At 59.8% G+C, this 23,862-nt stretch overlaps 1 protein-coding gene across 3 annotated transcripts in view; it reads right to left on the reverse strand.

The window, feature by feature from the left end:
* Positions 1-1,202: 1,202 nt before the first annotated feature.
* Positions 1,203-23,862, reverse strand: part of ADGRL1 (adhesion G protein-coupled receptor L1) — a 42,786-nt gene continuing 20,126 nt past the window's right edge. The window contains exons 4-24 of one of the 3 annotated variants that reach the window (XM_044253809.1): positions 21,128-21,237; positions 17,478-17,492; positions 13,063-13,863; positions 11,925-12,239; positions 11,121-11,224; positions 10,630-10,815; positions 10,304-10,342; positions 9,943-10,126; positions 9,505-9,627; positions 8,557-8,771; positions 8,095-8,265; positions 7,437-7,646; positions 7,121-7,341; positions 6,844-6,910; positions 6,321-6,412; positions 5,595-5,763; positions 4,286-4,414; positions 4,002-4,098; positions 3,781-3,909; positions 3,587-3,604; positions 1,203-3,113 (exon numbers count right to left, since the gene is read on the reverse strand). In XM_044253809.1, coding sequence (XP_044109744.1) covers positions 2,371-3,113; positions 3,587-3,604; positions 3,781-3,909; positions 4,002-4,098; positions 4,286-4,414; positions 5,595-5,763; positions 6,321-6,412; positions 6,844-6,910; positions 7,121-7,341; positions 7,437-7,646; positions 8,095-8,265; positions 8,557-8,771; positions 9,505-9,627; positions 9,943-10,126; positions 10,304-10,342; positions 10,630-10,815; positions 11,121-11,224; positions 11,925-12,239; positions 13,063-13,863; positions 17,478-17,492; positions 21,128-21,237 — 4,138 coding nt within the window. In that variant the 3' untranslated portion in view covers positions 1,203-2,370. Of the gene's footprint in view, positions 3,114-3,586; positions 3,605-3,780; positions 3,910-4,001; positions 4,099-4,285; positions 4,415-5,594; positions 5,764-6,320; positions 6,413-6,843; positions 6,911-7,120; positions 7,342-7,436; positions 7,647-8,094; positions 8,266-8,556; positions 8,772-9,504; positions 9,628-9,942; positions 10,127-10,303; positions 10,343-10,629; positions 10,816-11,120; positions 11,225-11,924; positions 12,240-13,062; positions 13,864-15,027; positions 15,113-17,477; positions 17,493-21,127; positions 21,238-23,862 lie in introns of those variants that run through there. The other 2 variants (XM_044253811.1, XM_044253810.1) reach the window with 2 other exon arrangements.

Raw genomic sequence — 23,862 nt, forward strand, 5'->3', positions numbered from 1 at the left:
CAGCCTCTGGCGCTAGCTGGACCCGTGCTGGGCCCTCTCCATCATCCCTCCTCTTGCCAACTCTTCACAGACCTCTGGCTGCCCCTTCCTACAGTGGAGTTCCTGGCCTAGTGATGCCAAGGAAGGCCACAGAGCGGTTTGGCCAAGACTGTCCCTGTCCTTATTTCTCTTCCCCACCTAGACTTACCCATGGTATTCAGCTGAGAGGTTAAGCCTCCCTACCCGAAAAAGCTAGAGATGGAACCCAACCCTGCCTTCTCCCCACACCTGTCTCCCTACATGGGACAAACCACCATCTTTGGTCTGACCCCTTCTCCCCTAACTGATGGGGACAAGCCAGCCCCAGCTCCCCAGGAGAAGGGAGGGGCTTTCTAGCAGCAAAAAGGGTTCCTCCAGCCACCTACCTGTCCCTTTCCCCCAGTTCCTCCCTAGAGCCCCCCCCCCTTAACCCAAAGTAGTTTATGGCAGCAGCAGGCTGAGACCCAAGATGTTTGAAAACTCATGGCACTTGTGAGAAAAGAGGGAGGGGCAAAAGAGACAAGAAGGGGTCAGAGTAGAGGTGGAGGGCCACCCCTGGGAGAATGGCAATGACAGGGCTGGGCTACTGTGGCAACGGGACTACCCTACTCTCAAGGAGTTGGGGGGCAGGGTGGGAAGGCCAGGGTGAGCGGCTAGAGAGGAGGGTGCTGGAAGAGGTACTCAGGAGACATCCCCAGCCCAAAGCTTCTGGAGTCTAAAGTTTGGGATAGAGTGCCTGGTACAAGGGTGTCCTGACTGCAGACCCTGGTACCTGGCTCTGCCTTCCCTGTAGGAAGGTATAGGGTAGGGAAGATGATCTCTCACCTTTGCGGCCCCCCTCCCCCCAAGAGAGAAGACAACTTCATCACTCCCAGCCTCCCTGTCACACCCACCACCTGCTGCCTTCACTTTTCTTCCCCCATCACCCTCACCCGCTCTAGGTGGGAAGTCAGTCCCTCCACACCCAGAGTCCCAGAAGCAATATACAAGAAGCAAGAACTCAAAGGGACAGCGCAGCCATCTTGGCAAAAGCATCTTTGGGTGTAAGGGTGCCTCCCCTGGGCCAGTGGGGAGGGGAGGGGGAGACAGGCCCCGGTCCTGGGGCAGGCAGTGAGGTACACGCCCCAGGAGGGCTGACTGATGCCAGGGAACAGGCGGAGCAGGGAAAGAGGCGACAGAAACGGTGCCGGGAAGGAAACAGGTTCTTTGTTTCGCTGTTGCTTCTAGATTTTGTTTTCTGTCTCTGGATTGTAAAAAGCTGCTCTGGCAGCCCGCCCACCCCGGCTGGGGATGCACACATACACGGAGAAGTCCTGGCTGCCAGGGCCCAGTGGCGCCACTCTGCTCCGGAGAAAGCCCCGGGCTGGCTGGGCCACAGGCTCCCGGTGGCTTCAAGTGATGAGATTTTCTTTCTTTCTTTTTTTTTTTGTTTTTTTTTGTCTTTTTTTTTCTTTTCCATTTCGTTGAAATATTTACAGCAATGGGGAAGGAGGAGGAGGAGAAGAGGAAGGGGTAAGATGGCCCCCTAGGGAAAGATCCAAGCCCAGGACCCACTCCCCAGGGAGATCCAGACCCAAAATCTGCTCCCCAGATAGCCGAGCCCACAGGACTGGGAACTGCCCAAATATGGCCACCCCTGTGGGCTGGCGGCCCTGCGGGGAGTTGTGCTTCATCAGGAGTCACCCCAAGGTAGGGGGTCACTGGGTGCACTTGAGGAGGCTGATGGGCAGGCTTGCTGGGGAGGCAAGGACGAAGAGCAGAGGGAAGGAGCTTCAGAGAAAGTTCCACCTTTAAACCAGCAGCCACAACCACCCATTCCTCTTGCCCTGGAGCTTTCTCGGGAGAGGCCCGAGTCTCCAGGAGTAGGGAACTGTAGTGCAGGAGGAACCTGTCTGTTCCCACTGCTCCTTCCTGGTGCAGCTAGCAGCATTTCTGGCTGCAGAGAGAGGAGCAGCGAATAGGTTCCATTCAGTAGGGCCTCTGACCCAGGGAAACCAAAACCTTCATTTTCCTCCAGAGGGTAGGAAGGTAGGGGTGAGGGGGAAGTAAAGAGTGGGCTGCACCCATCCAATTTCTCCTTCCTTACTCCCTTGGGGACCTCTTGGCTCCTCCTTACTGCACTTCCCCCAAATTGAGCTGGTGCACATGGCTGGTAGGAAACCCTGTCTGTGAACCCTGCACCACAGGCCCCCACGGCAGAGCTCCTGAGGGGCCTAGAGGGCCCACGGCTGAAGGGTACCTGGAGAGAGTGGCCCACCAGCCACTGCCTCCATGAGTCTCCCTCTTCCACTGGAGCCCCACCCAGGGTTCCCTCCCTGGCCTGGGCCACCAGCCCCTGGTCCATGAGGTCCCTCAGAGACTGGTGACCAGCTGCATCTGCCCATCCCCATCGGGCCCTGACCCCTCAAGGCCCGGGGCCGCCAGGTAGCCCTCATGGCTGGGCCGCCGCACCTGATAGTAGCCCTGCAGGGGGTTCCGGGCCACTAGGGCCGGTGGGCGCGAGGTGTAGTAGATTTCCGGGGGGCCGGGGGGTGCAGGCGGGGGTGGGGGCAGGGCCTCACTGGGCCCCTCGGGGCTGCTGTCCGGATAGGAGGGCGAGTCCCGCAGGTTGGCCCCGCTGGCGTAGAGGGAGTCCCGGCCCGGAGGGGAGGACAGGGGCCGGCTGGTGGCCCCATCCTCTGCAGTGCAGCTCTCCGACTCATCCAGATCGCTCTGGTACAGCACCGACTGGGCCCGGGGCAGCAGCAGTGGCTCCTCCAAGGCCTTGTAGAGAAGTTCGATCTCTGCCCGGTCAGCACCCCCGGGCCCGCCTGCTTCTTCCTCGCCACCACCCCCTGGCACAGGTGGCACAGGGGGTTCAGGTGGTGGGGGGCCCTTGGCCCCGCTGCTGCTACCCCGCAGGTTGTTGTGTACCAGCTCTGAGATGATCATCTTCTCGAAGGCAGCAGCATCGGCCAGGTTCCGGCCTCGGGGCGGCTCAGAGGCCCCGTCCCCTGGAGGGAAATCCCCACTTCGCAAGGAGTAACTGTTGTTGAAGTTGCCGTTGAGGGGCAGTGTGTCCATGCCGCAGGCTTCCCGGCCTCCCAGAGGGTGCTCTGCAGGCAAAGGGGACCCAGCTCAAGAGGAGTGTGGGCAGTGATGGGTGTAGCCACATGGGAAGGGGGGTGCCTGCTTCCCCGGGGGCTGGGATCTCCTGTTCCCATTCTTCCTCACTGGTAGTGGGGATAGCAGCCCAGAAGCAAGTTGGTGGAACGGGGGTGGGGGGGGGGAGGTGGGGACCAGTTCCCTCTAGGTCTCCTCCCGCTGGAGGTTCAGAATCTCAATAGTATGAAGAGGCCTCGTGATCAGCTGCATTTCCTGTGTTCTGACCATCATCACCTTCAATGCTTATCTGAGGGCCAAATATAATCCTCTCTGGCTGTATGTGTATGAGGTGTGTGTGGGATCTGGGTGGGGACGGTGGGTCGGGGGGCACCCAAATGCTTCTCCCTGAGTGAGGCCATCCCTGGAGGCCACTACCGCATTCCCCTCCCGGCCTCAGAAACATTACCAGGCAAGTCACACTTACTGGGTTCCCGGTAGCTCCCTGTAGGTGCCGGCAAGGAGGGAAAAGAGAGAAGGTGAGAGTATGCTTGGAAAGTCAAGCCCAGGCTCCAATTCAGGAAGCACTAGGATGCCCCAAGCAAAGCAGCTCGGGATGCAGACCCCACCACACTCCCTGACCAGGGCTGTCACCCTCTTCCTGAACCAGAGTGCTCTTACCTGGGGAGTTGAAGACAGGAGGTGAAGAGGGATTGAAGCCCACCGACTCAGCGATGAGGGTGTTGTAGGGGCTAGTGCCCCCACGGGGCTGCAGCACGGGGTTGGTCAGCAGGTGGTTCCCCATGGTACCTGTCCAGAACATCAGCGGTCACAAGGTGGCCCAGAGACATTGGTCCAGGAATCTTGAGGGACAGAGCCAAGGGCAAGGGATGCCATCTCACCTCGGTTCAAGGTGGGGGTGCTGTTGATGTCGCCTGCCATGAAGGAGGACTCCGTCTGTTTCCTCACCGTGTCATTCCACATCCTCCGGATTCGGCTCTGGGGACACAGCCTGGCTGTGAGTCCCCCTACACCCAGACTGCCCACACTGCAAGATCTTTCTGAGGCCACTTGCCTGCTGAGCACCACTAGGGACCTGGGCTGGGCGCTAACCTGCCTCGGGGTCTTGGGTCCAATACTCAGCCCCAGGGAGCCCTGCCCAGAGCCCTGGCCCCTGCCCAGATACCTGGGTCCCTGTGTAGTAGCGGGTGTTGCTCCGCATGGCTGAGGTCTTGAGTGAGCCGTGAGCGCCCCCGGGTGGGGAGCGGATGCAGCAGTAGGAGTGACGCAGGCACTTGCTGTACTCCTTGTGCACCTGGGGTAGGAGGGCATGCAGCTGGCAGTCGGGGGCCCCCCCGCAAGCCTCAGAAACTTCGTTGTCTCCTGTCCGCCAGCAGCTAGCCAGGAAGGCAGGCACTCCCCCTGCTCAGGCCTGTCCTCCTTTCTCTACATCCACCGAGTTTCTCATTCATTCACTCAACAGATCTTTAATGAGCATCTGCTATGTTCCCGGCCTAGTTTAGGCCCCAGACACGGTACAGAACCAATCATTCACACAGCCCTACCTCCAAGAGCTAGTATTTTGGTACATAGAGACATATGTAGATGCGAACAATAGCACATTGTATAGGATGTCTGATGCTGCTGGGTGCTGTGCAGACCAAAATGGCCAGGGAGTCCGGCAGTGCTGGTGGGTTGGGGGATGTGGATGGGGGGGTTTTGAGTCCAAACAGACCAGGGGAATTCTCCTTGAGGAAACATCCTAGCAAAGATCTGAAGGAGATCAGGCAGCAGGCCGTGCGGATATGTAGGGAGGAATAAGAACAAACCCCGAAGAGGGTCCCATCTAGCTCTTGTGGGTTTTTTATTGTTGTTGTTCGTTTATTGAGATTTTATTTTTCAGAGAGAGAGAGAGAGAGTGTGCACAAGCAGGGAGAGCAGCAGGCAGCAAGAGAGAGGGAGCAGCAGGCCTCCTGCTGAGCAGGGAGCCCGATGTGGGACTGGATCCCAGGACCCTGGGATCATGACCTGAGCTGAAGGCAGAGGCTTAACTGAGTGAGCCCCCAGGTGAGCCCTGTCTAGGTGTTTGAGAGAAGGCAGAGGAGAGGATGGCTGGAGGGGAGAGAAGGAAGGTAAGCCTGGGCAGGAATGTGTGAGCCTGGGCGTTCCTGTCAGCACGTTGAAAAGGAAACTTTATCACTACAGAACTTACAGTTTATCTTGTACCTACTGAAGTAGAAACCTTCCGTCTGGGTGGTTTGTACCCCGACACTGTGGGTGGGTGAGCTGGTCCTGTTACCACAATCCTGCCATGTGCTCCCCCATCTCCCCAAATCCGTCCTCTTTCGCTCCCCCAGGTTGCCATATCTTGCTCTGTTCTAGAACCCTCTTTACCCCTGCCTAAATCCTCACTGACCCCAAGCCTGTGCTCCCCTCACAGCAGACCCAGGTCCCACTGCAGAAGGCAGACACTTGGACCCCTTCCCTGACCTCACCTTCTTCTGTAAGGCGCAGTGAAAGACAAAGATGAAGACCCCCTGGAAGGCGTTGAAAGTGGTAAAGAGATAGGCCATGACCACTGACTCCTTATTGATGAAGAGCAGGCCGAACGCCCAGGTGAGGCCCAGCAGGAAGAGCAGCGCGATGGCCCCCAGGGCCCAGGATCTGGGGGGGGGGCGGGGAGGGGGACAGGGATGTCAAATTCCTTGCTAGTGGAGAAACCTCCTCCTGCTGTCATGTGTCCTCCTTCAGGTGGGTCTGGATGCTATATGCAAAGACCCATCTGGGGTGAGTGGGCCTTTTGGTGGGGGGGTGGGGGAGGGAATTGGCTACATAGTGGTATTTTCACCCAGCCAGGGCCTGAGCTTGGGGTTTGGGGTTTTGCAAAGAACAGTCATTTGCCTTCAGCTTTAGGCCGTATTTCTGGAATACGGGGGGCAGAATGCTGCCCAGTTCTCTTTAAGTGGCTCGGAATTGGACTTACTTTTCAACTTGGCCTCACCCTAAGAAGTATGTCCCCAAAAGCACAGATTGGATATGTTAATATCATGTTTTCTAAAACTTGTTAAGTAGATACACAACAAGCAAAATAAAACACCACGTTTGTCCTTAAAGTCATATCCTGTGACACTGGAGGCGAGCACACCGCATTTGAGGAAGCCCTGGGAGACCAAGCCTGGTAGGGGCTATCAGGGGCAGGGGTGTAGGGAAGGGGCGCTCACTTAATGTTGTCCAGGCGACTGGAATCGGGCTTGAGCACAGACGAGCTCCGGACCATCTTGTGCAGGGTCACCATGAGGAACACCAGGTTCACCTGGGGGTGGGGCAGGAGCGGGGCTAGGCTGGGGGGGTCCCTTGGGGTCCTCCACCTCCCAGTGTGAACTCCTGCCCCAGTCTCAGCCTCAACGCCCCCTTCTTCTGGGCCTCCTCTGCTGATGTACCTGACCTCAGGTGCCTGCGGACTGGTAACAACTGTCTGTTAATGTGGCTCCTGGTGGTGGGAGGACAGGGCTCACAGCCCGACACAGGCAGGGGCTCAAATCACAGTTCCTGGATGAACGGGCTTTGGTATCGGAGCTTTACAGACCCACTCTGTTCTTGTCCTCTTAGTTGGCTGCTCAGTTTCGACGGTTTTCAAACCAGCCCTCTCAGGGCTTGGGTAGAGTGGGGGTGGGGCTCAAGGGTCAAGGCTACCTTGTGTGAAGGAGGGAGACCTAGTACTGTGGGTACCACCTTCCCACTTACCACAATAACAAAAGAGACAGGTCCAATGAAGCTCCAGATGAAGTAATTGTCCACTCGGAGCCAGCAGCTGTAAAGGAAGGGGGACTGGGGTAGACAGAGGCGGGAAAGCCCTTCCCTCCCATCTTAGCCCCCAGGTGCTCTGCAGACCGTGGCCTTAGATCTCACAAGCAGGAAGGCCGCTGCCCTGAAGGTCCTGGCCCAGGGGATTCTGCTGAGCAGGGAGCCAGGCAGGAGAGACCCCGGGGGATGATTGGTGGTCGGGGGACGGGACACTCACGCCTTCTCGGTGCCATAGCTGCGGTAGTCGATGGCCGCCGCGATGCCTACTACCAGGGCCGGGAAGCAGTAGCCACCCAGGTAGTAGTACTTGGTGCGGGAGTACTCGCTCTCGAACACTTCCACCAGCAGCAGGTAGAGGTGCACGCCCTCCAGGCACAGCCAGGAGAAGGCGGCCAGGAAGAAGTAGTGCAGCAAGCCGGCGAAGATGGGGCATGCGATCTAGGGGCGGCAGGGAGGGGCACCACAGGTGACGGGCTACCCGGGCCAGCACTGCCTCTCCTCCCCCCTGCCTCTGCCCCTAAACCCTGGCCCACCTCATACTGAGTCTTGTCTATCCCGACCAGGAAGAGCAGCTCAGCCAGAAAGAGGTTGATGCACAGGTTCTTGTGGATGGTGTTGCGGTCGGTCTGCAGCCCCCGCAAGAAGCAGAAGGTAGAGATACAGATAGCCAGGCAGACGAGGGAGATCACGATGCCCACCCAGGTGATGACCGACAGCAGCAGCTCGTTGATGCGGCCTTGGTACTGGGGATAGGAGCAGGGGGCTTGCTCAGCACCTCTGGCCTTGCACTGGCCAGGCTCACCCTGGGCTCAGCCAGGTGCTGGTGGTGCACAAGGTTATAGGCCGTGAGTACCACCAGCGCTGCCCATCTGGCCTTCTGCCCCCTGGCCAACTTGCTGGCCCCCACCCTTCTGTAGGTGGCACGCTCACTTCCTCATGCTCTGGGAGGCTTGTGGAGAGATGACAAAGATGACACCAACTTGCTTCTCCAGAGTGCCTTGGGAGAAGGTGGGACCATGACCAGAAGAACCAGACATGTGGCCTCCTGCCCCGGGCAAGACTGGTGCCACCCCCCAATGCCCACGAAGCTCGTCTTCCCTGGCACTGCCCATGCAGCGCTCTCTAGGATGCCATGCAAAGCCAGGCCAGCAAGTGGGCCTGCCCAGAGGAGTGGAGCGCCGGCCAGCTTACGATCTCGCGGTGAGCCATTAGCACGGCAAAGTTGGTGAGGTGGCTGCAGGCACACGTGGTATGGGTCTTGTTGGACTCCACCAGGCGGCAGCCCTGGGTTGACCAGTAGCCCAGCATGGAACGCTCCGAGTAGTTCCAGAAGGAGCAGTTAGCATTGAAGTGGTTCTTGGCCTGTTGTGTGGTGGTGGCCGGGCAGTCAGATCCAGGGAGTCCCGTTCCAGCCCCCAAACCCAGCTATGGGGATGGTGACAAGCATGAGAAAAGCGCCTGGGGCTCCAGGTGGCAGTGTGGGATCTCTGGGGGCAAATGGCCCAAGCTGTTGAGGTGGGGGTTGGACTGGTGCCCCAGGGAGGGGTTGTAACTTGCTCTTGGGGTGGGTGAACGCACAGTAGGGAGAATGTACAGCCTGGGGACACGGAAGATGGTGGGACCCCCAGGGGGGGTGGGGACGCCTCAGCTCACCTCCAGGTGGGCCACGGTGAAGATGACAGGGTCCATGAGAAAGACACGACTGGACTCCTTGTTGATGGACGCTGCAATGACCTGCGAGTTCACCACGAGGGAGGCGCCGCCGGGGCCACCTGTACCTGCTTCCCCCGCCAGCTTCACTGTGGCATTCTCGGTGGACAAGAAGAGGCCCAGGTTGTTGTAGAGGATGAAGACCACTTTGACCACACCTGGAGAGGAGAGGCACAGCAGGGTGTGCTATCGGTCCTGAGCCAGCATACCGGCCACGGGGACCTCTAAAGCCAGGCTGTGGCCCAGGCAACAGGGGCTTCGGGAGCCCTTCTGTGTACCATTGCTCAGTTGTAGGCAATTCCAAACAGCAAGGCAGTATGCCAGGACATAGGGACTGCATCCCCAGCCCCCACCTCACTTGCTGTGTGACCGCGAGCAAATCCCCAACTTCTCTGAGCCTTAGTCTCAAATGGGACAGACCTCCCTGAGCTATGAGAACTGACTGCCATTACATAGGAGTGAGCCCTGCAAACTACAAAGTGTCCTATGCTCTGGGGCTTTGGAGGGACCCCACAAATGCCCTGAAATGTTATGCTTGCTTGAATGGAGAACAACTCTGTGAGTCGTTATGAGCCCCACCCTTTCCTTGGATTCTTCAACCCAGTACGATTTAAGAACTGATGTTCTTGGGACGCCTGGGTGGCTCAGTTGGTTGGACGACTGCCTTCGGCTCAGGGCGTGATCCTGGAGTCCCGGGATCGAGTCCCGCATCAGGCTCCCAGCTCCATGGGGAGTCTGCTTCGTTCTCTGACCTTCTCCTCGCTCGTGCTCTCTCTCACTGTCTCTCTCTCTCAAATAAATAAATAAAATCTTTAAAAAAAAAAAAAAAAAAAAGAACTGATGTTCTTCATAAAGGAAGTGGGGATGCCAGTCCAGGGCTTGGGCACTGACCATTGCGGCTGTTCTGCTTGATGGTGTTGGCGGACAGCTGGATGGAGTTCTCGCTTGGGTATTCCTGAGGGAACACCAGCTCCTGCACTTGGCCCTCCGTGTTTAGGACTGTCACTTCCAGGACTGTAGGGACAGGGCATGGCAGGGCAGGTGGGTTAGGGTCCGTCTCCAGTCCAAGGACCCAGCTGTAGCAAGAGGCCCGAGGCTAGAGCGTCCCTAGCTGGCAGGCCCCATGGTTGAAGATTTGCACCCAGTCATGATCTCAGGATTGGCAGACTGAGCCCTACATCAGGCTCAACAGAGTCTGCTTGAAATTCTCTCCCTCTCCCCCAACTCACGCGCATGCTTGCTTGCTCACTCACTCGCTCTCGCAAATAAAATCTTGAAAAAAGAAAGGTGTGCACCTGATCTTGCCCTGGGCATGACTGCAGCACTCACCCACATTCTGTTTGGCAGCCAGGAAGCGGGCGGGCTCCCTGACATTGTCGGCCAGCAGGAAGGCGCCCTCCTCCAGCACATCCAAGAGCATAGTGGCGGTGTGCACCTGCTCTGTGGCATTCATGTCCTTCCAGGACTCCAAAGCCTCTGGCCGCAGCAGGTTGTCCACTGTCTCCACCACAGCCTATGCAAATGAGGGGACGGCACTGTGATTCCCCCCACATCCTCCAGCTCCCTGGGCTGGACTCTGCCTCTGCGTACCCTCCTCTCAGCCTCCATCCCGTGTTGCGTGGGGCGTGCCCACATGATGGTGAGGGCTGCCTCACCCCCTCTTGGCCAGCAGGAACCCTCCGGGCCTCACCTTGATGTAGTCTTTGCAAGTTCTCTCCCGCTTGTGCATCTGGGAAAAGAGATGGAGGTGCTGTCAGCTTCCCTAATGCCAACACTGGCCCATCTGGGCCCTGGAAAGCTGGCTCTCCTGCAGGGCTGGGCATGAGCGAGACCTGTTCCTAAGGGACCCTCAACCCCAAGGACCTTCCAAGGGCAGCTCAGGAGGAAGATCCAGTATGCCTAGGATCAGTCCTCTCCTCTCTGACTGCCCAGCTTGGAGGTAACAGGCTGGACCCCTCTTGAGCCCTCAGGGCAATACCCGCCCCCACCACCCCTGGCCCCACTGCCGTGCCCCACCTTGTTGTAGTTCTTGCCCGCTGACTCCCGCTCAATGGGCCGCAAGGCCTGTAACTGGGCATCCAGAATATCCAGCAGCTGCTCCATCAGCTTCACGGAGGAGGACACGTCACCCGCATAGATGGAGCCTCGAGTGTGACGGGCCAGCTCGCTGGCAATGTTGGCCGCGTTCTCCCCACTCTTGATCTGTGTGAGGTGGGAGTAGGGACCCCCAGCTATCTCAGAGACCATCTTGCTTCCCACATGTTCCCTTTTCACCTGCCCAACCTGCTTGGCCCCTCTCCTCCCTCCCTCTCTGACCCCTTCTCCCTCCCCATCCGTCTCTGTTCCCTCTGTAGACCAGGGAGGGGACCCACACAGTCCTGGCTCCCGGACCTGCCCGTTTGTCTCCCCAATTGCTCTACTGCCCCCAGTGCGCCTTGTGCCCGGCCACCCAGGGCCCAGTGTGCAAGCAAATGTGCCCATCTGGGAGGGACAGCTGCTGCTGGTACCTTCTGGGCCACCTGGTTGACCCAGGGGGAGGTGCAGTTGCTGAGGTCAGGGCCCCGGGGGTTCCAGAGCCCCAGGGCTGGTAGACACTGGAAGGAGGCAATTCCTGCAGGGACAGACAGGAACAGAGAAGGGAGCCACAGGGAAGGAGAGAAAGAGGGGCCACAGCGGGGAAAGGAGATGACAGGGGGACAGATAGGTGAAGAGAGGTGAAGGAAACACGGAAGACCAGACATGAAGAGGGCCGGACAGTCAAGAGAGGCATCACTGTGAGGTGACATAAGCTACCCCTCACGGCTCCTCTTCCTTCCATCTTTGTCTCCCAGAAACGGAACTTTCTAGCAAAGTTCATCTTCAAAGCCCCTTCTCCCTTAAGCTTCTGCAGACCCTCCCCTTGGATTGCTCCACTTGGAAGCACGGGCTCCTGGCCCCACCCCGCCTGTCACTTCAGTAGCTCTCTGGGCTGCCACTGGCTGCTCCAGGGCCCGGTCCGTCTCAGCGTGAAGCCGGGGGCCCAAGTCACCTCCTGTGGGCTCCCTTCATGGTCTGCCTGGCACTGCAAGAGGGGACAGGGCAGGGGGACTCACTGAGCTGCTCCCAGGCCCCGAGAGCTCTGCTGGGCTCTGGGAACACAGCTGCAGGTGTCGGGTGCAAGCCCTGTCCTCCTACAGCCCGCACTCTGGCAGGGGAAACAGACAGGGGTGTGGGCTGAGTGCTGGGATGTTCCCTGGCCCTTCCCTGGCCAGACTGGGTTTGGCCCCTCCCCAAGTCAGCCACAGTGAGAGGACTATAGCCTCTGTACTCACCTCGGGTCCCCTTGGGGCAGGGCCTCTCGACCAGCATGCCCTGCTGGGTGGCCGGCCACTGGACCCGCCGCACCTCTCGAGGTTCACAGAAGAGCTCTGGGGACACGTGCAGATTGGGGGCGGGGGGCCGCCGGGTGCTGGGAGCCAGGGCTGTGGCTGGAGGCAGGTCAGGTCCCAGCTGGTTGATGGCGCCCACCGGGTGTGTGGTGAGGGGCACTCGGCGGAGCGGGGTGGTGGCCGCAGGAGAGGCCGTGCTGGTGAGGGGTGTGGGTCGGGCTGTGGTGGTTGTGCTGAGAGGCGGGGAAGTGGCTGGGCCTGGAAGGGAAGAGGGTATACAAAACAGGGTCACCCCGTGCCCGGGGCCCTGCCATGGCATGCTCAGGCATGCTAGTACCTTCCCCGAAGAGGGAGGATATCCTGGTCACCACTGGGTCTGGGAGATCTCCCCTGGCCTCTCTCTGTCCCCAAGACCATCTAAAGCACCAGAAAGCAGTAAAAACTCACTTGAGTGTAGCCTGAGGTCTGAGAGCAACCAAAGAGAACCTGCCGGGAATGGGATGTGTGAACACAGCCTCCTCCCATTCTCATTCTGCTCTCATTATGGTCGCTATAACCTGGCTGGGTCTGTCCCTGTGTGGGCTTTAGTTCCCCATTATGCAAATAAGGGTGGCCTGGCTCAGGCTCTCCAGTGCCCTGGGGCTGCTCAGAGAGGGCCGCGGGCTGAGGGTGGCAGAGAGAGACTGCAGCAGGACCCTCCCCCTCAGTACCGGCGGCTGGGCTTTGTTCTGGGTCACTGATGGGAGGCTTCCACCCAGGGTTGTGGCTGAGGAAGGTTCTAGGATTAGGAGTGCACAGGCCCCCGAGGGAGGCAGTGCAACTTAAGTGGTTAGGGACACGGAGTCCAGAGTTACTCCTCAAAGGAGTAAACTAACCCCCTGCCCAGTGCCTCAATTTACCTCACGAACCGTGACAACTGAACGAGGTAATTGTGAACCGCTCAGACCAGCCTCTGTCCGGCGCTGTGCGACTCTGCCCTCCAGGGATCCCCGGGGCCACCTCCAGGTCCCAGCTCTCAGCACACGGCATGCTCCCCCCACCCTGGGGCCCAGGCGGCAGAGTAAGGGGAAGCCGTCCCTACCCGCACTGGGGTCCGGCGGCCCGAACTCCAGGCTGTAGCGCACCACGAAATAGTTGTTCCAGACGTACAGCTGGTTGTCGCGAGGGTTGTAGTCCACGGAGGAGACGAACTGGTAGGGGTTGGGAAAGGCCAGGCTGACGGGCTCCTCGCGGTTGGCGTTGGTGTTGAAGGCGTAGTCCACGCGGTTGCCGGCCGCCTCGCTGTCGTCATCCACGTACACGGAGCGCAGCACGTACAGGACTCCGCACACCATGAAGGCGTTGGACGCCGAGCGCTTGTCGTAGCCCGTCTCCCACGTGCCCTCGAAGCGCAGCGTGTAGGGGTTGAGCTGGCTCACCACCAGGCGCCCGTTGTTGCCCTCAGTGGCGTAGATGACCCACAGCCCGTTCTCGTCCACAGCCAGGTCGATGTCCGTCTTGCCCCCCCAGCGGTAGGGCGACGTGTCGTGGTAGTTGGCCGTGTTGATGACGGTCTCCCCGCTCTTGATGCGCGTGCGCAGATCGTACTTGACAATGTTGCGCGTGCGCTCCTTGTTGTAGAAGACCGCGCCGTCGTAGACCACGAAGCCCGTGCCGTCCACGCGGTTGGGCAGGCGGTAGGTGGTGGTGTGGCGCGAGGCCACGTAGTCCTCCCACGAGGCGTACTCCGTTAGCGTGTCCGTGCGGTAGGGGATCCAGGGCATGACGTAGATACGGTCTCCCGCCTGCAGCGGGTCCTTGCACCACGCGCCAGACTGGTGTTCCGACTCGTGCGTGGACGTGGGCTCCAACACCTTCTGTAGGGTCCCTGGGCACACGAAGACTGGGCCAGGCGGGTGGGCGGGCAGGCGGGGAGGACACGGGGAGAAGAGGAGCGGAGGGGGGAGAGAAAGAGGCAAGTTGGTCACGTGGCCTGGGGGAGCCAGGCTGTCCCCTCCTGCTGCTGCAGTCACGGTTGCTTGGTAGGGCTGGTGATGGGAAGGGGGTTTCCGGGCTGGGACCCCTGCCCTGCCCAGCTGCCCCTCTCCCTGGAGATGTCAACCCTGGAGGCCATTAAGAGCAGGGTTAGTGGGGGGTGAGGGGAGAGGTGGTGCCCCTCTTTCCTTCCCTGGCTGCTGGAGACCCCACAGGCTGGGGATAAAGGGTTTGGCAAGAGCCCTCCCAGACTTCCTCATGTGCCTTAAGTGGGGGCGGAAAGATCCCCTCCCTGCAGCCACTCCTGGCTTTGAGGTTCCAGGGACTCAGTGCCCTGCTCCTTTGCCATCGTCACAGCCCCCTATGGAAGAGCTAGGGTCGAGGGTCCCATCCTTTACCAACCACACCAGGATACAAGATTTTGTTTGTTTTCTCCCTCTCCCCCCCCACCCCCCCCCCCCGGCAAAAATTGTAAGGCAGAGTGATGTTTCCGTACCCACTGTGGGTGTCAGGAGTGCCCCCCATTCCAGGGTAGAGGAGGCACCCAAAGTTCCTGATGCAGCCTGTGCCCCCCCCCACACACCCAGTACCCACGTAATCAGCAGGTGAGGAAGGGTTTTTGGAAAAGTCCAGCCCCTCCCGCAGGGTGCCCAGCCCTGCCCCCAGCCAGCAAGGTCTCTCATGGGGCCTGTTCAGCAGCAGACTCTGACACTGGTGCACAGGGGAGGGGGGTTGGGGACATGGGAAAGGAAGGGGCTCCCTGGGAGAGTTGGGGAAGGGGGAGGAGAGCTGCGTGGAGGGAAGAGAGACAAGGTGGGGGGCCTCGGCGAGGTCCTGGCTCCAAGGGAGGCACGCTGGAGACCACCTGGGAAGAAAGGGTTAGTGCTGGCGAGGAGAGAGGGGTGAGCAGAGAATTCACTCCAAGGCCCAGGCCCGACTGAGGGTCCCTCAGGGGGGCAGTCCCAGGTCCAGCTCAGAGGGGGCAAGGGAGGGAACCAGGAGCTAGGATAAAGACCCAGCCCGCCCCAGCCAGGCCCCCCCCCACCCTCCCCTGCCCCGGACCCCGATTTACCTGCAACCATCCCCGGCTCGGGAGGAGGGACCAAGGCAGCGCTGATGTCAGAAAGGTGGGGGGCCCCGCCCCACCCCCCCATTCCCTGAAAAGGAGGAAAACCTCAACTGCATCTCGTTGGCCGCCGCTGGCCTGCCCACCCTTGCCCCGTCACATCCCAGTTCCACCTGCTCTTAGCCTCCCCTTACTGACCCAGTAGGGGTCTGGACTTGGGAGTGGTGATGTCCAGATACCCCTCCATCCAGGATGGCTGGGCCTCCCTCTCACCACCCTGATGGCTAAACCCACAGACAGGCCAGGGTGAGGGTTTGCAGTGAATTCTCTGCTCCTGCTTGGCCTGTCACCAAAGCAGCTGGCCCTATGTGGAACAGGGAGGGCTGGGACCCAGTGCGGGGTTGGGAGGGGGGCAGCCCCAGTGGCAAGAGGGTTATGGACAGGCACCACTCCTCATTCCCCCACTTCAGCCTCACTCTGTGATAGGCTTCGGTGGGGGATATCTAGCCCTCCCTTCACAGCATCAGGGACAGCTAGGCCCCAGGGGCCCCAGGTGCAAAGCAGCCAGGAGCACACCCTGTTTTAGGAGGGGGAGGGGAGCCTGGGACCCAGAAGTGAGCAGGAACCAGAGGGATCCTGGCTTGCATCCTGGGGCTCCGTCATCTCCTTGTCCCCAATACCCTGAGGGGTTGTTGGCCTGCACCCTGTTTCCAGCACACCTGGCCTCCACCTTCTTCCTCTGTGCCCAGGTCTCCCCTCTCCCCAAGCCAGGACCCCTGCCAGCTCTGTGGCCCCTGAGCAGACATGTCTGTGTGTGTGAGGGGGCAGTGGGAGGTCTCAAAGCCTGACCTGGTCAGAAGGGTTTGGAGAAGGAAAACATGGTTAGAGGTTACCCTGGGGAAGGGGGAGAAGATGAGGAAGGGTCTGCCTGGGGCCTTTGACAGTAAGGACCCTCCCCAGCACCAAGCTCCCAACACCTCCTCTTCCCTCCCCCCTCCCTACCCCACCCTTGAAGAGAAAAGATCCAGGGCTGCGGTATCAACCACCACCGGTATCCAAACCACCACCGGGCCTGTAAGAAGAGTGTCTGGTGCTGGGTGCGAGAGAGACTCAGGGAGAGAGAGAGGGAGAGAGAGGCAGGGCAGTGAGGGTTGGGGGCCTGGGCTAGCTGCCCAGGCCTCTCTGAGATGGGGGAGGGCAAGGGGAGGGGAGCAGCTTGGAGGGACCCCGCCCCACCTTCCTCAAAGGGGATGCTCCACAGACCACCGTAATTTCAAGGCAAGAGCGATCCCGCAAGGACGGCTCACCTCGGGCCCTGTCCCCACAGCCAGCCTCACAGCTGTCAATTTCCCAAAAATTTCCAGGGAAGATGGGACCATCCCCAATATCCCACCATTCAAGTTCCTCTGCTGCAAGCCCTCCCCTCTCCAGATGCAGGGGAGCGCTCCACCCACCATGGAGTTTTCCTGTTCCTCTGCTGAAGGCTAACCCCACAAGAAATTACAGTGCTCAAGAAATTACGGTGCTCGTGGAAGTCCCCAGACCCGGCCTATACCTCCCCAACCACCCCCCGCCCCCGCCGCCCCGTCCTCTAACCAAAACAGCCCAGAAGAAACCCTGACTGCAGCTTCGCAAGTGTTTCAGAACCAGAGAAAATGTTCCCCCACCCAGCGCTCCCCCCACCATGAGGCCCACCCCCACCCCTCTGCCCCCAGTTTGGCAGACTGCCCTCTCAGGGCTGGGAGCAGCTTTACATCCCTCCCAGGGCTGGGCCCCCCGGCCGGTCAAGGATGGGGGTTGGGGGTGGGGGGAAACGGGTGCTCCGTGCTCCAAAACAGCTCTGGGCCTTGGAAACGCCAAACCAGAAGGAACTTGTGCCACCAGAAGCCCGAGAGATAGAAGGAATCTGCTCCCCAAAAGGAAAACAAAGGTGTCCCCTCCATCCCACCTCCCCTGAGCCAGATACATGGTACAAAAGTTGGGGCAGGAAGAAGAGAAAGAAGACCGCTCACCCCCGCGTACTCTGCCCCCAGTCAGGAGCCAGAGAAGGGGGTCCCTCCCTCCCCTCCCGCCCTGGATGCTTACACACTTCTCCTGAAGGAGGCAAAATAAGTATGAGAGAAGGCCAGGTCCCCCCGCAAGGGCTGGGACTAGGAAGAAGGGGCAGGGAGACAGAAAGAGAGAAAAAGAGGCAGAGAGAGAGAGAGAGAGAGAGAGAGACAGAAGGTCCTGCCCGTGCTCAGAGAGGAGCTTCCTCGGGCGTCTGGCAGGTGGAGTCGCCCGTGGGGGCACCAGGGCTGGCCCCACCGGGAGGACACCCGGGGTGGGGGACACCAACTGGACCCAGTTGGGGTGGGGAGAAGAAGGGGCCGGGCAGGGAGGGCGGGGCACATGAGTACGGTACAGGCGAGAACAAAGTGTGAGTTAGGGGTTAGCATTGGTAACAGTGCGTTTACCTTTCTGCTCCACTTCTACTTTAAGCATCGGAAGAGAGAGAGAAAACAAATTGAAAAAAAAATGTGCAAGAAAAAAAAGAGAAAAAAAAAGATTAAATTGCTTTCGTTTCTTATCTGGCAACATGCCCCCTTTTCCTTCCTTTCCTCATCCTGGGTCCCCAACCCCGAAGGCAGCATCAGCTCAGCCCCCGCCCCCAAGTCCCTTTCTCTGGGGAGGGTGTCGGGGAGACAGTCACAGGGAGAGGGAGACACGCGAGGACAGAGACCAAGAGAGACACAGGGGAGGGGGTACAAACAGGCAGGTGGACGAGCCCTCAGACATGTGGGAGCACCTCAGTGTGGTGGGGGTTGGGGAGGGGGGAGCTTCAGCTGGAAGGAGGGCTCTGGTTGGGGAGCACTGGGGAGGGAGTGGTGGGGGTGAAAGGGCCACCCAGTTCCCTCCCCCTCCGCACAACCCACCTGCTGCCCTCCTGCCGGAAGCAGGGGCCCAGGGGGAGGGGGTTCGGTGCCTCCAGGGGCCGGGACGCCCCCAGCTAGGAGAACATGCCGACCACCCCCCCACTTTCTGTGCTGGCCTTGCTAGAGTCCAGCTGAGTTCCCCCCAAGCCCTCACAACCCAAGAAAAGCCAACACAGAGAGAGAGGGAGGCGGAGCAGGCAGAGCCCCTGGGCCTCAGAGAGCCGGGTGGGGGAGACAGAGGCAGAGAAGGAAGAAGTTGGGGGGGGGGCGGACGTCACAGACAGCACGTGGGGGCACAGACACGCTCCCACGCTCCCACGCTCCCCCGGGGCCAGCCTGTGGCTCAGTTTGTCTGGCCAGCACCCACCCCCCGACCCGGGGGCCCAGGAGCCAGGAGCTCCCTGCCTGCTGCCCGGTGGGCGGGCGCACCTGAGGGAGGAAGGGGCACGGTTAGAATGTGCTCAGCTGCAAGGCAAATCCAGCGTTAGTCGGGCCTGTCTGGGGTGTGTCTGTGTGTGTGGCGGGAGAGTCCCACACACCCACTGCCCCCTCCCCGTGGTGGGCCCCTGCACCCACCCTTGACTCGCCTGCACCAGCACTGGGGTCACCCCAGCCTCTGAAGCCCAGGGCCAGATGGCTGCCCAGGCTGCTCCCCCTTCAGGCTCTGTGTCCCTGGCCCCTCAGGAACCTCTGACCAGGGCCTCGCTCTCCTGCCACTGCTCTAGAGGCACAAGCAAGGGTTCTACAGGGGAGAGTTTGGCTTCCTTCCCAGCGCCTCATCCAGGGCCTGGCACACAGGAAGTGCTCAGCGAACGCGAACAGTGGGGGACAAGTGAGTGCCCCGCCTCCCTGTTCTCTGGCCTGGCTTCTGTCACCCTTGGAACTCCTTCTTCTGGAACCAGGAGCTACACCCCCTCAGCCCTGGGTTCTGCCTGTTGAAGGCACACGTGGCCCCACGGTGTCCCAGAATCATTCACTGTGTGTCCTGCCTCCCCCGGGGCTCACTCTCTCTACGTCAGACCGGGGCTGCCCATCCCCTGCGCCATCCCGGTCTCCATGGGTCACGGCCCCCGGCCCACACTCAGGGGGGTGGGGGTCAGCTTCAGGAGGTCCTATGCCTCTTTCCTCCCTGTGCCCTCCAACTTGTTTCTTGCTTCTTTACCCACATGATGCCAACTTGCTTTGGACTCCACTTGGACCAAGGGATGTTTTTCCCGCCCTTTATCTCACCTGCCTCGGGAGGGTTTGTGATCATCATCTGTCATTCGTTTTGTTTTTCATTTCCAACAGCAATAACTGGTAAAAATCACTACGAATAGTCACAACAAAAGCGATGACTACCAAGTGCCTCCTGCTTCCTAAGTGATCAAGCGCTAGGTACTTCCCAGGCAGTCTTTCCAGAAACCTGTCTAGACACGGGGAAACAGGCTCAGCGCAGTGAAGCGACACAACGGAGGCCACGCAGTTGGCAAAAGTGGGCACCGTTTCCTTCCTTATATATATTTACGGCCCAGGATGCAGGAGGAGCTTTACCCATGTTCTCTCTGCTCCTGGCAGCATCCCCCAGAAGGGACCCTCTCCCAGCATCACAGATGAAGACACGTGCTAAGCTGGCTTGGGCAGGCACCTGTACCATTACTGAGCACATCCTGAACCAGGCTCGGGTCTGGGCGCTGGGGGGTCAGGACAAAGCCTCTGCCCTGGGGAGAGTTCGCATCCAGCACTCGGCCACAGGGAGTGGGCTCCGTGGCCAGCCCTGGGCCAGGCACCTCACACGCGTGTTCTCCTGGCCTCTCGCCTCCTTCTGCAGCAGCTCAGAGAAGTTCAAGTCATTTGCTCAAGTTTCAGACTCAGAAAATCTAAGAGGCAGGCCAAGCCTCAAATCCAGCCTGCGTTCCCTGCTGTGCAATGCTCCCAGTCTCCCGCCTCCCGTCCGTGCTGCCCCGGCCATGGGGGTGGGTGGAGAGTGTCCCCAGTGCTGTGGGGAGGCTTCAAGGATCAGATGGGCGTCCCCCACAGATGGCGGCTGGAGGCCTGAGTTGCTGAAAGGAAAGGGTGAGGAGTAAAAGAAGGTTATGGAAGCACATAAGTGATCCTGTTTCCCCTGGCACGTAGGTCATCACCTGCGAGGAGAAATCAAAGGCTGAGGGGGGAGGCTGGGGTGGGAGGGCAGAGGAGGGAGAGTCACAGGGCCTCCTGCTCCCCTGCCCCTGTCCCCCTCACTCTGGTGGCCCTGCCTCCTCCCCCATCTGCCCGGAGGCCCTGCCTCCAAGTTGGCTACATGAAGCTGGCAGGGAGAGGAGGGAAATGGATGATGGGGAGAAGGGAAGGGACAGTGAGGGCAGGAAAGAAGGGCCATGTTAAGAGCAGAATGCTGAGGAGGAGAGACCCTGTCTTTGTTGGTTCCCTTTGACTAGATGCAAGAAAGCCAGGCCCCTGGCTCTCCAGATCACCTTCCTCAGGTTTCCTGGGGACCACCCCAGTCCAACATGGCAGCACTTCCCTTGCAGACAGGAAGTGCTCTCATGGTAATGGGCGCACTAACCAGGAGATAGGTATCTGTGGAAGATGCCCCTGGCCCTCCACACCAGATCTGCCGCCAGGCCTCCAAGGGCGCTCTGCCTCTCTGTGGGTTTGGAGTCCCGCTTCCGGGACTGGGAAGTAGCAGGACTGGGAGTACGTGAGAGGTGACGGGGACAAGAGAAAGGACAGGGAGCTGAGGAAAGAAGGAAAGTGAGTGAGAGGGAAGAGTGGCTGTGTAAGGGGTGGTCAGAAAGGGAAGGGAGGTAGAGAGGTTGGAGGGCAGCTGGTCCAGGTCCAGGGAACCAGGAGACGGGGAGATGCACCAAGCAAGTTCTAGGGTGTGACTTGAAGGGTGTAAATGAGCCCTTCTACCTATGAAGGGGCAAGGTTAGCAGGCCAGGGTAACAAGAGTGGGAGAAGGTGTCCTGTGGACAGGGACAGAGCCTGGGAGGGTGAGGGTGGAGCAGGGACTGACTGGGGGCAGGGGTCTGGGAGGAGACAGTGTGTGAGGGAGGGAGCAGGCTCTGCTGCCCCGGCTGTGCCTGTCCTAACTTGGTTGGGTTTGTGTGTGTGTGTGTGTGTGTGTGTGTAAGGTCAAGGTGTCTCCTCCTCACTTGCTTCTGGGAGGGGGAAGGGCCCGTGTCCGCATGAGGAACAAGATGACTCACTGTAGGGGACACAGTCGTACTGCACCTCCAGGTACTTGTAGGTCCCAGGACAGGGGTCAGGAAAGGCGTCAGAGCCAGCAACCACCACGCACTGGGTGCGGTTGTTACACCTGCAGAGAAGAGATGAGGAGCTAGGAAAAGACCGGCCCAGAATGGGGCAGGGTGGGGGGGGGTGCATTCAGGGTCAGGAGAGGAATGGGCACCCCCAAGTGGAGACGGAATTGTGGCAACCAAGGCCCGGGACCTGTGGGGACATCATCTTCTGTGTCCTGTCTGCTGTCCCTGTCCCAAGAGCCAGGCTTCTGCTCTTGGCCCCGTAGGGCAGCAAGCTCAGGGCGCCCCTGCCCCGTAAACTGCTTCCCCAGCTCCCTGTCCTCACATCCCAGCCGCGTGTCACTGATGCCATTCCGTCCTTGGCATTCTTCCCAAATGGGCTGGAAAGCCCCTCCCTGTTCACGGAAGAGTGAGACGTGAAGCCACGTGTACGAGGCGGTGTCTCTGCCAACATGCTGTTGACGAGAGGCTCACAGTGCCTGTCCGTGTCCCCCTTGGGCCACGCCTTACATGGGTCTCGCACTCTGGGCGGCACTGACTTGAGGACCTGCGGTCAGGACAGTGGCCGTCTCTTCACCTCATGCACAAGCTAGTCTCGGTGCCCCCTGGGGACTCGGAGTCCCCACCAACTTCTGGGAGCCTAACTAATGTACAAAGGGAAGCCGATGTATGAACAGAAAGATGTTTCTCCTGTGCTGTCTGTCTCTCCGTTGGAGGTCTCTGGGCCCTACCGCAGGCCAGGTCTCGGCAGGGCAGGACATTAATTCATTAAGGTTTGGTCCTACCCACCCACCTCAACGCCCTTAAAACCTGAGCCCTGACCTCTGAAGGTTAAGCCGTGAGTTGCCTGTGACCCAGCAGCTTTGTTCCCCAAGGAAGGGGGAAGCAGTGGCTCAAACCACTGCTTATACGTCCGTGCTCTCAGCGACATCATTTACACAACTGCCAGCGGTAGGAACAGCCCAGGTGTCGGCTGGCAGAGGATGGCTAAGCACAGCGTGGCCCATCCACACAGCGGAATATGATCTGACCATTAAAAAGAAGGCTCGGGTGTGCCATGATGTGGACAAACCCTAAGACACCGTGAAGCCAAAGGAGTCAGGCTTCGAAGGCTGCGTTCCGTGATCCTCAGATGTAATGTCTGGGACGGGTCAGTGTGCAGCGACAGAAAGCGGATCGGTGGCTGCCAGGGGTTGGGGGAGGGGAGGGTGGCGGTCACGGCTCCCGGGAATGGCGTTTCCTGTTGGGGAGATGCTCTGAAACCAAAGGGAGGTGGTGGGTTCGCCACACTGCGAATGTACTAGCCACCACTGAACTGCTCGCTTTGAAGCGGTGGACGTGTTAGGTGAATTTCACCTCAGTATCCAGAAGAGAGAACGGCTGGACGCCGCGCGTCCCAGCCTCCCCTGCAGCTGGCAGTACTCGGGACTGAGTTCCGGTGGGGGACGGGGATGAGCCCAAGGTGGCCCGTGGAACGGCTGGGTGCGGGAGCCTCCGAGACGGAGGGAAGCAAGGGCTGAGGATCTTCTCCCCTGTGATGTGGTTTAGGCCAGCCACTCTGCCTGTTCCGGGTGTCTCCATCACAGCAGCGGGGCTGTACCTGAACTAATACAAAGAGCCTCACCTCCAGGCATTAAGATGGCAGAGTGGCGGCCTCTCAGTCCCTGGGCCTCTGGAACTACACGGTTCAGCGTTCCCCCTTTTGGAACCGAGAACCCATGAAAGCCAGAACTGGGCCAGCTGGCAGCAGCTGGGGGGACGCTAGGGGGACCATGGAGACCCCACAGCCCCGAGGCCGGTGCTGAAGGGATGAGGTGGCCAAGGAGAAAGCTGGAGGCAGGAGGTAGGAGGAGAGGGATTCCCAAGGAAGACAGGGCACAACCTAAGCAAAGGCCGGGGAGCTGGATTAGGGCAGCTCATGCAGGGGAGTCAGGGAAAGGGGAGGAGAGGGAGGCCTGCTGGACAGGTGTGCGTTTGAGGGAGCAAAGGTGGGGGGCAGGGAATGAGGTGGGTCCAGCCTGGCCCACTGGTCTGAGACACGTGACCACACCTGTCCCCTACCCAAAACTCTCTGGAGACTCTCCGTGACCCTGCCCGGTGACTTATTCTAGAATCCTCTGCCAACATTCGAGGAGCTGCAGAGCTGGCTCCAGCCCTCCTTTCCTTCTTCTGTTCCACGCTCTGGGCCCTGGAGGGAACCTTGCCCTCTGTCAGGTGTTTAGCAAAAAATGCAGTGAGTGCCTGCTATGTATCTGGCTGGGGACACAGCAGTGACAGACACAGCACACTGTCCCCATGGGGCTGACAGCCCAGTGAGGAAAGACAAACATGATAAAGATGCAAAATATTCCCCAGAACTAAGGTTGGTGTCAGAGCTAGAAGATAAAGCAGGGAAGGGGCCAGGAAGTTGGGGGGGGAGGGCTGTGATTTCAGAGACAGGCCTCACTGAGAGGATAGTCAGGTAAGAAAATCCATGGGGAAGGAAAGGGACGAGCCCTGCAGGTGTCAGGAACAGCATTCCAGGCAGGAGGAACAGCTGATGCAAAGACCCAGAGGAGGCCCATAGGGGAGATGCACCTAAGGAGCTGGCAGGGTGGCTGGAGCCAAGCGAGTGAGGGGGAGCATGGAGCACCAGGAGCAGAGCACAGGGCCCAGGGAAGGGCCTTGTGGGCCTCAGGGGA

This window comes from Neovison vison, chromosome 6 (assembly GCF_020171115.1).
Source record: "Neovison vison isolate M4711 chromosome 6, ASM_NN_V1, whole genome shotgun sequence".
NCBI lineage: Eukaryota > Metazoa > Chordata > Mammalia > Carnivora > Mustelidae > Neogale > Neogale vison.